Raw genomic sequence first — 13,122 nt, 5'->3', positions numbered from 1 at the left:
ACGAGTGGCACATGTGCAGATTGATATGGTAATTAAGAAAACTCAATTCATATTTATGAAGGGCTACATCTGAAATCTCTAGTTTATGTGTGTAGAACGTGTGTGTGCACGTCGATTTGTCGAGAAAACTCGATGAGGCCTACCTTGTGAAAAGATTCAAAATCTATAGCAAACAAGCCAATAGAGAATGAGGAATCTGAGAAAAAGAGAACTCATTATGCAAAATCTAACTGTATTACTAAACAAATTAGTAATCAAAACTTAAGTGGAAGAAGCCAGGAGCCTTCCCTCTTGTTCTGAGTTGATTCTTTACAGCCACATACATATTTCAGAAAAATTACATCTGACATCCTATTTAGCTTATTCCAACAGATACAAAGAATATTACAACCACATAATCTTTTACCTCACCCAAAACCGAACTCATCGTTGGTATCCCATGGCTACTACAGGTATTCTAACCTTGTGTCCCCTACTGCCCTTCATTAGAACCTCGCCGAAACTGTATGTTCCTGTCAGTGATCGAGCTGTGAGAGTTACTGTAAATTTTCTGGAGGAACCAGATCGTAAAGTCATTGCTGGAGGATCTGTTTCTATGGCAACGGCAGGGTCCATTCTTGCTGTGAGCACATAGGTTTCTTCCTCAGCAACGTTCGTTACCGTGCGAGTAACAGTCTGAGTTCCCACAAGATGGGAGATGGTGATTGATGGGGAGTTGAGATTCCAAGGATGCCCCATGGTGAAGTTGCAAGGTGAGCTTGTATAGTTGTGTATCTCGTGAACGTTGATGCCTGCGGTCGTGCACAAAAATCCCAAGTAATCTTCATAACCTGAGATTTAGCGAGATCAGATGTGAGCGGGGGCCATCAGATACATATTTGAAAAACTACTCCTGAAGTGCTAGTAAATGATTTAGAAAAAATCTATGCCTGAATGCATATATGCAGACGTGGAAAAGACTTTTAACTATCATCGCCATCCTAGTAAAATTCAACGTTAAAAATAAAAAATAAAAAATCATGTCACTTTTTATGCTCATATGGACGTTTTCATTCTCATTATTCACGTCTTCTGAAATTTAATGGTTGATTTCATTTCTGAATAGGCTTGAGCTTCACCAAAAAAGGAAAGAAAGCTAGACAAGTGAGCATGACCTATGAACCAATCCCCAAGGGAAGATGGATTAAGATGTGACTCCCTTTAAGCGGTCTCGGTAGAGACCCGTGTTCAAATTTGACCGGCGTGATTGGTTACTTCAGAATTAAAGTACCAAATTTAGATAAGGGAAGCAAGACGAAGACAAACCTGCATCAAAGATGAGTCCAGGATCCAGGGCTGCTCTTGGGTTTACAGCGCCACTCCCATAATCAAAAGGTGTGGCAGGTACCAGTTTCATGGCTTCTGTTTCGGAACATTGTTGTGCTTTAAGAGGTCTTCCTGCTCTATCCATCGTCGTTGATGTCGTCATCAAGGCCGATTTGATGGCTGCAGGACTCCAATTAGGATGCTTCTGTTTCACAAGAGCTGCAATACCAGCTATATGTGGTGCTGCCATGCTAGTTCCAGAAATCATAGCAAATCCCTCTCCTGGAAGAAGGAAACAGTCAGCATGGAGTATTCCATTTCAAATAATAAATATTGGTTTCGGGTTCCTTTGATTATAAAAAAATGGGGCAAAACTACATCAAACTCTATCCGACCGTGTTGGATTTGTTCTCTTTTATTCTCTGTTATTATTTATTAGAACAATGGTTGCTATAAAGGAACATTAATACTGAGATAAATGGATTCGATGATGCTAACCAACGTAGTTTGGCTCGTCTGTTCCATTTGGAGACCAAGCAGCCCAGATCAAAGAACCAGGAGCTAAAATATCCGGTTTGAGAAGGTCTGCATCCTGAAAGCTAAAATCTCTAATGTTGGGCCCACGAGCAGAAAACAATGCCACCTCAGGAGCTGATTTGTATAATAAAGGCATCAAACCATCCCCAATTCTACCCACAGCCTCAAAGCTCTTTACTCGACCTGTCCAGTCTCTTGGTGTAGAGGTGTTGTAGTAGTCTATAAGATCCTAAAAGTAAATTCCAAAGTACGAAATCACGAAAGAGTAAGTGAGACAATAGTTTAGAAGGAACAAGCAAGCGTAAACAATATAAATGGAGGAAAAAGAAAAGCAAAAGAAAGTGAAAGGTTAAATCCAAAAAATAAAGTGTAGCTAAAGAGTTGTATACTATGGATATTATAATATGGATACCGAATCTGAGTATTTTCGAAGAGCAAGATACACTATAAGATGACAAGTTTTTTTGAAGAGCAATAACATGCTTTTGTATGCAGGAAACTGTATTTGCAGAGGAGAGATTCAAAAATTACCATCGACTTGCTGACATCAGTTATAAGAATCCCAGGAATGCCAACAGGAACAGGGTCAAATTTTGCTCCAGGAGAGACGTTTTCAACAGCAAGGACAAAGCCAGCTGCACCAAGGGCTTTTGCTGTTTGAGAGACTTTCTTTACTGAAGCGGTACCGACAACAAAACTGAATGAATAACCACACAGAAGAACTTTTCCTTCAACCAAGCGTTTATTTAGAACTTCAGGCCTTTGGCAATCTGAGGGGCTGTACTTCGTTACTGAAGAATCTATCAGAACATCATTAGCTGCAACCAATGTGTACGTTCGATTTAAATGTGTAGCAGCTGCACAAAACAACAAATTTATATCAGTTCTATCTACTTATTTTAATCAATTGCAATATGATTTTAAATATTAGAAGCAGGAAAGGCATTTGACATCTGCAATGCAAAATAAATGTAAAAAGAACCTACAGAATACTAGAACCAAATTATAAGGTTAAATAACATTTGACAATGTAGAAGATCTTATAGATTCCCAAAAGTTCTTTTAAAATTATCACCTTCAAAGAGAGAGAAGACGACTTTTATGGCTCAACTTTATTAGAGCCTTCCTATAGACTTCTTGGAACAGATGGAACTCCCGGATCAGGGAGCCATGCTTTGACAGTCCTTTTTTTCAATCTTCTCTCTCTTTTGGCCCTCACATTGTGTAAACAAACTGCATACTTTCGTAGCTATGGCTCGACTTCTCTTACTGCCCAATGGAAGTGTTTTCCCCCGCCTTATGTAGTTTCATATTATCAATGAAATGTTCTTATCCAAAAAAATAAAAAAAAATAGAAATAAAAATCTTATGGGACCATCTATATGAGATATTGAATATCCTATGAATTTCCTAAATACTAAATAATCATAGGTTAAGCAATAGTGCTGAGTTTAAATTCACAGAACAAACAAGAAAAATAATCCTGGGGAGTTAATGAGATAGTATCATCACTAGTTTGTCACTCAAACAATTTGCTCCCTAATCACAATATCAATAGAGCTACATTAGTATCAAAACCGTGAGCTTTCATTTAATTTTGAAAAATTAGATATGGGAGACAACTACGTTTCTTTTGAAGGCTGAAGTACCAGACCAGTAAGTTGATGAAACTTACGTGATAACCCAAGTCCTGCCAGAATCTTTCCATTACCAAGTGTCAGATGGTTTTTGTATCTTCTGTCATCAATTGCAGCTGCCACAGTTGCTATCCATGGGCTATAAGACACTAAAGTTTTAGGAAATGGGCCTCCATTTCCAGCAGCCTGTGCAACAAATACACCAGCCTTCACAGCTGAAAGAAGGGTAGCATCAAAAGGGTTTAAATATGTGATCTTGGTAGTTGCAGGAGGACTATTTGGACCCACTGAAAGACTGAGAATGTCGACCCCATCATGTACAGCCTGTTCACATGAGTTCATTGTTTTAAATCATCCCAAAAAAATTTTACCATCAGAGGAAATGATCTCAAATTACATTAATAGGGAAAGATGAATTTCTTTTATTTAAAAATACAGTTGGGGAGAGGGTTTGAACCTAGAGTTCTTTACATAGACCCTTTTTCTTTTTGTCAGTTAAGCTATCCTATGGAACAAACAAAGAACGAAGAGAAGTGAATACAGATAAAAAATTGTCCATATATTTTAGCAATACTGATGTGAATAGTACAAAGATTCATGTAACAAGCAGTTCATCCCCAAGACAAGAAAGAAGCATGTGTTAGAACATATATTGCATCTGCATAAGGAATTCCCCATGTAGCTGTAAACCAAGAATATGAACTTAGGGGGACTCCACAGTTATAACCTTTTTACTTTAAATTAAAAAATAAAAAAAAGGACAAAAACAAAATGATCCCAACAGGGAACAGACTTATAAGGCTCACAGATGAAATTTAAAACATAATTCTTAGAAGGAACGAGCCGATTGATGAAAACACAAACGAAAAGGCTGCAACTAAAGATGTAATCTCTTAATTTTTCCATCAGAAGTCATTGGATGCACATACCTGATCAATAGCGGCAACTACATCCGCAACAAATCCTCCAAAAATCCTGTAGAGAGCTTTATATACAGCAATTCTATGCATAGAAAATTCAAGTGAAACATTTAGAAGGAGAATGATACAGCTACTTTAAATTTAGCCATTTCTATCTCCCTCACCTAGCACGGGGAGCCATCCCACTTGCTTTACCAAATTCGTAGCCATGCATTCTTACAGGGATTCCATTATTTCCAGCTGCAATTGCTGCCGTATGGCTGGTACAGTAAAACATAAAGTAAATAAAAAATATATTATATCAACCATCTCCATAATAAAATGAACAAAGCAGATTGCTTGCAACTCATTTCTTGTGTAAGAATAGCATCTTTGGAAGGGAGAGAAGAAGAAGAGAAAAAATAATTAAAAAAAGAAGCAAGCAGTTTCATGCATTTTAAATTAAGCTTCTACGCCTTCCAAAGATATCTAGGAAAGTATTTAGTGCAAGTGAGGCTTCAGAATATTACTAGAACTAAATACTCTTACAAACTATCTCTTAGCTGCTCCTTCAAAACAATGGTTTATCTCCTCCATCACTAATCCTTTTTAACATGATTATCTGATCATCTCTCACCTTAAATCTAAACAAGTACTCATGTTAAACTACCCACCAAAGACGTGCCAGAGAAAAAATCAACAAAAAGGAATGAAAGAAAATGATTAAAAACAAAAGATTCGATTCCGAAACTGGATTGACCGTATATTCAGATTTCTAGGATTATGCCTTCCAGTATAAACTAAAAATCCAATCACGTCAAGGATTGGGAAAATTGATTAAAGACCTTAGGGTAATAAAAAGAAAAAGTCATCTTAAAGACAAACAAATACTCGTGGTAGACTTATATTACAAATGACGTCCTAAAGGAAAAATCAATGGAAAAAAAAAAACAAAACAAAAAAAAAAAGAAAAAGAACGACAATATTCAACTCCAAAACTGCAAATAAAAATAACTTATTGATCATCTTTCCAAGCTCTGTGGACTATGCCCTCAATATAAACTGCACATCAGATCATATAAACGACCCTAGGGTAATAGAAGGGTCATGCATTAAAATCCTTGGCTACCAACTCATGACAAGGAATGGAGTGAGTTGAACTGACCATGCAAGCATACAAGTAAAATCATATGGGAAGCAGTCATGCAAATTTTAAAATTTCTCGTCTACGAATTTTCACATAATACCTTCTTATACTTCTACTGGTTATAAGATTGAGCTTTACCAAATGCATAAAATTACAAAAAAGTAAAACTAGTAAACTTACTAAATACTCCTTTACTTCTTTCTTACTTGCAATTTTTTTCCTTTTTCTTTTTTTTGGGCATTAAGAGTCTACCATATCCATTGCACAAAAAAATCATATCTTGTATTGGTTCATGTTCGCTTAGATGTATTCTTGATAATTAAGTATCTAAATGTCTCTCTTAGGATGAAACACAGTTTAATAACTGATCATGATAAAGTGAAAACAAATAAATAAATTTATGCACAAACAGAAAATAATTTTATCCAGATAAAGTAAAAGAAAAAAGGGAGGGCCAACCTTCCATGTCCGTCACCATCCAAAGGAGATGCAAAATGAATAGATGGATTAAATGCCCCAGCTGCTTTAGCAGCCTCTGCGAAATGTTGCGCTCCAATAATCTTTCCATTACAAAAACTCTTCTTGGTGTTGGGGTCAACTTCACATTTCCCTTTATACTTCAAACACGGCCCAAAAGGTTCAGTATTATATGTTGCAAAACTTGGATGATGTGGATAAATTCCAGAATCCACAAATCCAATCACAATGTCTTCTCCGGCCCTGTCAAAGCCACCACCAGTTGGCCATACGCCAGTTGGAAGGCCCAAAAACTCTGGCGTGTGTGTTGTTAGTCTTCTAACCTTCCAGTCCCTCTCAACAGATTTTACAATTGGTGTATGTCTTAGAATCTCTGCCTACAAATTGAAGAGATACTAAGATTACATAGAAAAGACCAATTATTTCACTAAATGAGAACGCAAGAAGATTTCTTATGTCTTACCTGTTCAGGTGTGATGTCAACTGCAAACCCATTGATGAGATGCTTGTAACTATAGAGCTTCTTGAAGGATCCTCTCTCAAACAACATCCCAAGAAGCATGTCATGTTTATTTTCGAGGTGACGAGCATAGGATGTCACAAGTTCACTGAAAGAAACTTCCATGTATGAGATGCATAATATTCAATAACATAAAGCTGGTAAAATCTTTCTGTACAACAGAACCCTTCAAAACTAAAAGGAAACAGCTACTGATTACAAGGACACTATTTAGAATTGCCTAGCTGTCCAAAAGAATATATTTTCATAATCATATATAATGAAGTCTTATTCCAAGAGCTCGACTGACATGGAATCCACTAAATATTTTATAGAATTAAAAGCAATATATACAGGTTAAGAAGCGCTTTTATTCGCCTACTTGCTACAGATTATTTCCCTTCCACACCACACCACCCCCCATGTCATTCTAATAATCAGGAGAAGTGTTTACAATTTCTTGAGTAATCATCTTTTAAATAAATTGACCACACTGTACTGAAGGGGGCAGTGGTATTGCCCTTAAATGTACAATTTAGGAGTCCTGAGGTTTATTTTAATCTCAGTATAATAGTATTTGACCGATCAAGTTGTATGTATTTTGTTATTGATTAAGAGAATAGTTTTAATGCATGACAGAGCCCAGTTAGAAAAATATAAAACTAGTTGGGTCAAATTCTAGCTAAACCAAATATCCTAGCTTTTATAAATAATTAAGTGTAATACATCACAACACCTAATAGGTTTCTTCAACTTTAATCACATGACAAAGACCAGACAAGTCAAAACAAGGGGGAACAAATCTTGACAGCTCCCAAAATAATCAACTGAAATCTCTGTAGAGAGAAAATGACATTTCACAATATAAAAACCCACACACGAAAAAGTTCACAACACGGACGAAAAAAGCTCAAAATTTCCGCCAATTATTTATGCGGTGGTAAATGATTCACGGGCTGGAAAGCATTAGATGATTATTTTCAACCATGATTAGGAACTCCAGTCATGAACACGACAAAGACAAAACACACACAACCATTAACAAATTCAGAATTGAATAGTCGAAACCTGGTAGGGTCGATCTTTTCATCAGATTCCACCGCTGTGGCTTCAAAACCATCAAGGTCGCCTCTGTAACTTACAATAGGTTCTCCTTCAATGCTGACTATGTAAATGTCCGCCCTCCCAACAACAAGAAGCGCCAAAAACACAAGAACCGCTTGCTGGAAACCCACCACCATTCTTTCCAGTGTCACACTTCAGAAATCCACAAGATCTGAACCACCCATTAAAATCAACAAACGAAACAAGAACTTCACAACGAAGGAAGCCCCAAAACCCAATTATAACAATGATATAAACATTATGGAAAATCCCAAATCAACCGAGAGAAAGTAGTAAAAGTCTACATTTCAAGAAAAGCAAGCATAGTAGATCAGAAAACCTCTTCCTCACCAAAGATAATCAAAACACTGCTAGCACTCAATCATGCTCGTAAAACCCAACTGGTGGTGCAGAGGAAGAAAGAGAAAAGAAAAGAATTTGAAGGACAAAAAAAGGAACCCACCCAGACCCAACCTTGAATGACAAGAAACAGAGGTTGGAGAAAGAGCAAAAAGAAAAAATAATGAAAACCCAGTAGAAGTTAAGTTACAGAACATTCATTTCAGAACTGTGACAGTAAAAGCAGATTCGACCCAAAATTGACATTGGTAAATCACGAGTGAGTCCATCAGTTTTAGAAGAAACCGAAGCAAAGTATATAGAATCGCGGAAAGCCCAGAAAATAAAAAACAGAAGAAAAGGGAAAAAGTGAACATACAGTGGGCGATGATCCAGGGAAGGAATCGGAGAGGAAGATTTCACATAGAAGAAAGGGAGAATTGGGATGAGATTGAGGGCTAGGGTTTTTGGATTTTGGAGTGGAAGAGGAGAGTGAAGAAGCTGCTACCTACCGGACAGGAGAAGAGCAGAAGGATCATGAAGAGAGTCACAGATCGCAAAAACTTTGGACCGATTGGTCAATTAATGCCTTTAATTTTTACATTATAATTTCAACTCATTGGATTCATTTACTTTACACAATAAATTCAGAGAGGAAAAAAAAATAAAAAAGAGAACGCGGAGAGAGATTGGCGCGAAAAGTGTCGGGCGGTTAAGGTGAAATGACGGAATTGTCCTCGGGGATTGATGGGGTTTTTCGGATACGACGGTTGGGTTTGAAGGGTATTATCGGGTCCAGAGTTTTGCTTTTCAAGGCATGTGCTAGTGTCCTACTTGCGACTGTGCTAAATATTCTCTCTTGTTTCTTTTTTTTTTCTTTTTTGCCCTTACAGTTTTTGTTTAGTTTCTTATTTTTTCCTTTCTGCTATCATTGTCGGACCGAAGAATAGATCATTTTGAGTGATTGGATGGTCGAGGTCGAGCTATCAAGCTCATCCATAAGTCGACGAAGCTATTAAGTTGATCTTTAGGTAAGAGTGAATAACTCATCCTAGTGGCTGACCTATCAAGCTCGACCAGCGTGGTATTGAATAGGTCGACCAAACCAGATATAGTATCGAAAAGGTTGGACGTGACCTTGAAGTTCGACTAACTATGATGATCTTTGCAAAGACATGCTTCCTAGTCTCACCAATGTCAACCTATGATCTAACAACTCATAACTGTCTAGCTAACTGCTTGTCGGAATAGTCATAATAGACTTATATATCTCTGTGTGTAAAATGGCACCCCCCCCTCCCCCCTCTATCAGGTAAGCTATTCTGTTTGAGGGCAACTCAGTTTTCCCTTGCATTGCTCGCTCTTTCATAGCTCATTTGAGTCGAATTTGGCTAATCTTAAATACTTATCAAATTCAACATCAACAGATACAAAATTGAAATTTTAAAGTCTATTTGATAACATTTTTATTTCTAATTTTTAAATGCATAAACATTTTAGTTGCTATTTACGTTCTTCGTTAATGTTTCCAAACCTTCGTACACCAAAACCAAGTTTATTCCATTTGTTATTTATGTTTCCAGCTTTTTTCCAAAACAAAGATAAAAACATTATTTTATCATTTTTTTACTTATAAAATACATAAACACATAAAAAAATAAATACAACGTAAAAGAAATTTGCAAATTTTAATTTTCATATAAAACATGTACTTTTCTTAATTAATTTTAGCTAAAGAACAACAAAGCAAGAAATACTTACAAAAAATGTTGTTTTTTTCTTTCCTTTCAAGAACCAAAAAAAAAGAAAAATTACCAAAAGCACTTACGTTTTCTTATTGAAAAAGAATAAACTAATAACAAGAAAAGTAAACAATATTGTTACCAATCTTTATTAAACTTTTTAAAATTCAATAACATATTACATTTATTTTACTGAAAAAAATTTCAATAACCTAGACACAGTCCTAAAAATTCATAAACTAAATTTATAATTTAATCTAGAAAAGTTTCTAGTTTCTAAATTTTGAGGTTTTTTTTTTAGCTTTTAAACTTCCAAGATGTCATTGAACATGTTGTGATTTATTGTTATTGCTATTATTATCTCACCCAATATTCATATTATTTGATATACATCTCATATAATTTATATGACTCTTTATCTGTTCAGGTCAATACATTAATAAACATATTTGAAAAGTAATATTATTCCTATCTCAAACAATTAACTACTAAATTAAATTAATAACAATAAGAATAAAAAAATATTCTTTTTAGTAGTCCAGAGACTTTAAATACACGATTTGATAGTTCAATGATCAAAATAGAACAAACTTAAAAATTAATAATAAAAATAGATATTTGAAAGTTTAAAAAACATAATTAAAATTCAAAAGTCTCCTAAACTATTTTAGGATATTTTTCACTCATACTCGGTGTTTTAGTAAGTCTAAGCTCATAAATTGGAAGATTGCCTAAATTTGTATTTGATTGTACAAAATACTATAGGTTCCATAAATTTGAATTTGTGTTTATGTAATTTTGTTTGTAGGTCATTATTTATAAATATGTTAATTATATATATCATAAAATGAAGATTTTGTAAATATAAATTTATTATAATATGAATTTATATAACTAGAAATTATAGTATAAGATAAGTAAATCTACATATATGGACTTCTTCCTCTCGAATTATATACACAAATCTATAATAAAGTAATGTATTTTAAAATAATATAGCAGCAGCATCAACTTAATGTTTTTCAATAAAAATAATGTTTTTTGTGATTTTTTTAATGAGAATTGCAGCTTGTTTTTATTTAATATTGAATTTTTTTCGCAAACATTTTTTTTTTTAATGACAACTACTAATATAATGCACTGTTATTATTATTTTTATAATTCCATCTACCGAAATATACATTTAAAAATCCCATAAATTATTTAATATTGCCAACCACGTCATATCTCTAATATTAAAATATTTTTTAATCTTCCTTTTATCTTGATATATATCAAAAAAATTTCTTTAAAATATAAAAAAGACTTGAAAGCGTTTTGAAGTACTTTTATATTAAACATTTTAATTAGTATTCTTCTTTTAAAATTTGTAGTAACAAAAATAATTTATTTAAATTCATGAATTTTTGGCTCTAAAAAAAATTTGTGATTTTTTTTTTAACATACATCTCTGTGTGATCAGTTCTATTTTTTGCCATATTTTTATAGACTTATGTAAATATTTTTTTTCTATTACTTATACAAAGAGATACATTTAGAACAAAATTCATATACAAAATATATAAGAAACACATACAATAAATGATGGTTTCATTAAAGGCAACAAACCATTATAATTACTAATTTGCTAATAACTAAGCCTTCTAAAACAATCCTCAAATATTTCAAATATTAATATATATATATATATATATATATTTATTTAGAGCTTAGCAAAGTTAGCTAGAATATGAAACATATTAAATAATTTTGGTTGAGTTGATATGATATGGTAAACAAATAGAAGGATTTATTGGCATTTGTAATTCATTAATTGTGTTCTTGATAATATGGATGAAATAAAAATACAATACAAAAGTCAGGAATATAATTAAAATTATTTTAAAAAAATTAAATATAACTCAAACTGAATTATCAAAGGAGGTTAAGATTTAATTATTAAAAATAATATTTTTTCGAAGTTAAATTTAGCTCACCTAACTAACTATAATGGTAAAATCGGTAAAAAAAAAAAAAAAGGATTATTTTTCAAACAAATTGATATTTTAAAACCTAAAATAGGAGGAAAAAAAGTAGACTTTTCAACACACAGATTTTGAGCACAAGGCAAAAATTAATCAAACCACCAATTATATCTTTATTATCATAATATTTATGAATATGGCATAGATATATAATTTATTCCAATTGAGAAAGATATATGTTTTGAATATAAAATATAACATACGCTGCATCTTACATTTGAGTTTTTCAAAAATATTTTTCTCTCACTTTTCATAAATATTGACATTTATAATAACATATATTTTTAATATATATTCTATCACGTGAAATACTCATTCATATGAATATAATTTATGGCAATTTTATCCTTATAGTTTGGCTGAGTCAATAAACTACAATTTCGAACTTTTTCATTATAACTCATAGTAACTTCACTAACTTTCTCATTCTTTTTTCCAATTAATATTTTTATGGATATTAATTCTTTGAGGAAATACTTTTCAGTTGGATTCGAGCATTTTCTTGTTAAGTTTTTTATATTTGACTCGTTTGATTTTATAACTAGCCAAAGGAATTATAACAAAAACACATCAAAGAAACTCAATAGAATACACTAAACAATATTTAAATTGGAAGTATGTATATATACGTGTTAACGGGGTCATAAATTAATTATGACAAACCAATGAAATCATTGCTTTTTTTAAGTATTATTTTAGGTTTAAGAAACACACGTTTTCTCTAGCAAATAATTTGAAGTTGATAACAGTCAAAAAAGTAAAAAAAAAAAAAAAAAAAAAGTGAGAATAAAATATGACAGTAAAAAAAAATAAAGACAGAAAAAAGAGTACGAGAATAAAATATGACTAAGTTTGAATAGAGGGTTATAAAGAGGAAATCGTCTTGACCATTTCTCCGTCTTTGAAAAAAAAGAGGGTTAAATTACTCATTTGACCTTTATGGTCTGAGTTTAACTTTTTCATTCTCAAAAAATAATTTTATTTTTTCCTTAATTTTCGAAATCATTTTATTTGATTAAATTTTCTAACTATTTATAAAAAATGAAAACTTAAAAATTAACAATTAAAATAAAGGCTAAAAAAATAGTGTTTCACTTCATGGTCAGTAATTGTGTAACCTTTTAAAAATTTTAGTTTTACACAATTTTTTAATTATATTTTAAGATTCCATATTATATATCTTTAGTCCAGGCTAATATCATTAGTTGCAAACATGACGCTCCATTTTGGATTAGATGTCGTGAATTGGTAGTTTTGTTTGGACAAATAAAAGAATAATAAGATGAAATAATTTGAACTAAAATTTGGACTCAGTTTAATTTCCAAGATTGTTGATAAAATAAATTAGGTTAAAGTAACTTAATTTTAAATATATAATTGTTTAGGAAAAAGAGTCAACATATCATACATCC

General features: G+C 32.7%; 1 protein-coding gene across 2 annotated transcripts; it reads right to left on the bottom strand.

Moving 5' to 3' along the window:
* Positions 1-215: 215 nt before the first annotated feature.
* LOC111018183 (subtilisin-like protease SBT2.5) lies at positions 216-8,534 on the bottom strand. Of its 2 annotated transcripts, XM_022294162.2 has the most exons (11): positions 8,324-8,534; positions 7,570-7,777; positions 6,466-6,610; positions 5,985-6,379; positions 4,564-4,659; positions 4,409-4,481; positions 3,518-3,803; positions 2,374-2,699; positions 1,804-2,071; positions 1,306-1,587; positions 216-830 (listed from the first exon to the last, which is right to left on the bottom strand). In XM_022294162.2, the coding sequence occupies exons 2-11, from the start codon at positions 7,740-7,742 to the stop codon at positions 424-426; spliced, it is 2,451 nt and encodes an 816-aa protein (XP_022149854.1). In that variant the 5' UTR covers positions 7,743-7,777; positions 8,324-8,534; the 3' UTR covers positions 216-423. The 2 variants fall into 2 exon arrangements, with proteins under 2 accessions (XP_022149854.1, XP_087983884.1); XM_088127758.1 differs by lacking the exon at positions 8,324-8,534 and having other exon boundaries at positions 7,570-7,796.
* Positions 8,535-13,122: the final 4,588 nt, after the last annotated feature.

Source organism: Momordica charantia, assembly GCF_013281855.1.
Source record: "Momordica charantia cultivar OHB3-1 chromosome 8 unlocalized genomic scaffold, Mcharantia_2.0 BLBB01000008.1, whole genome shotgun sequence".
NCBI classification, from domain to species: Eukaryota; Viridiplantae; Streptophyta; class Magnoliopsida; order Cucurbitales; family Cucurbitaceae; genus Momordica; species Momordica charantia.
The sequence above is the reverse complement of the archived record's forward strand: the minus strand, read 5'-3'. Positions and strand labels throughout refer to the sequence as shown.

Coding starts and splice junctions, on each gene's coding strand:
- LOC111018183 (XM_022294162.2), bottom strand. CDS start 7,742: ATGGTGGTGGGTTTCCAGCAAGCGGTTCTTGTGTTTTTGGCGCTTCTT. Junction 6,380..6,465: donor TTGACATCACACCTGAACAG/GTAAGACATAAG, acceptor TTCAATTTGTAG/GCAGAGATTCTAAGACATAC. Junction 2,700..3,517: donor GGCAGGACTTGGGTTATCAC/GTAAGTTTCATC, acceptor TGTTTTGTGCAG/CTGCTACACATTTAAATCGA.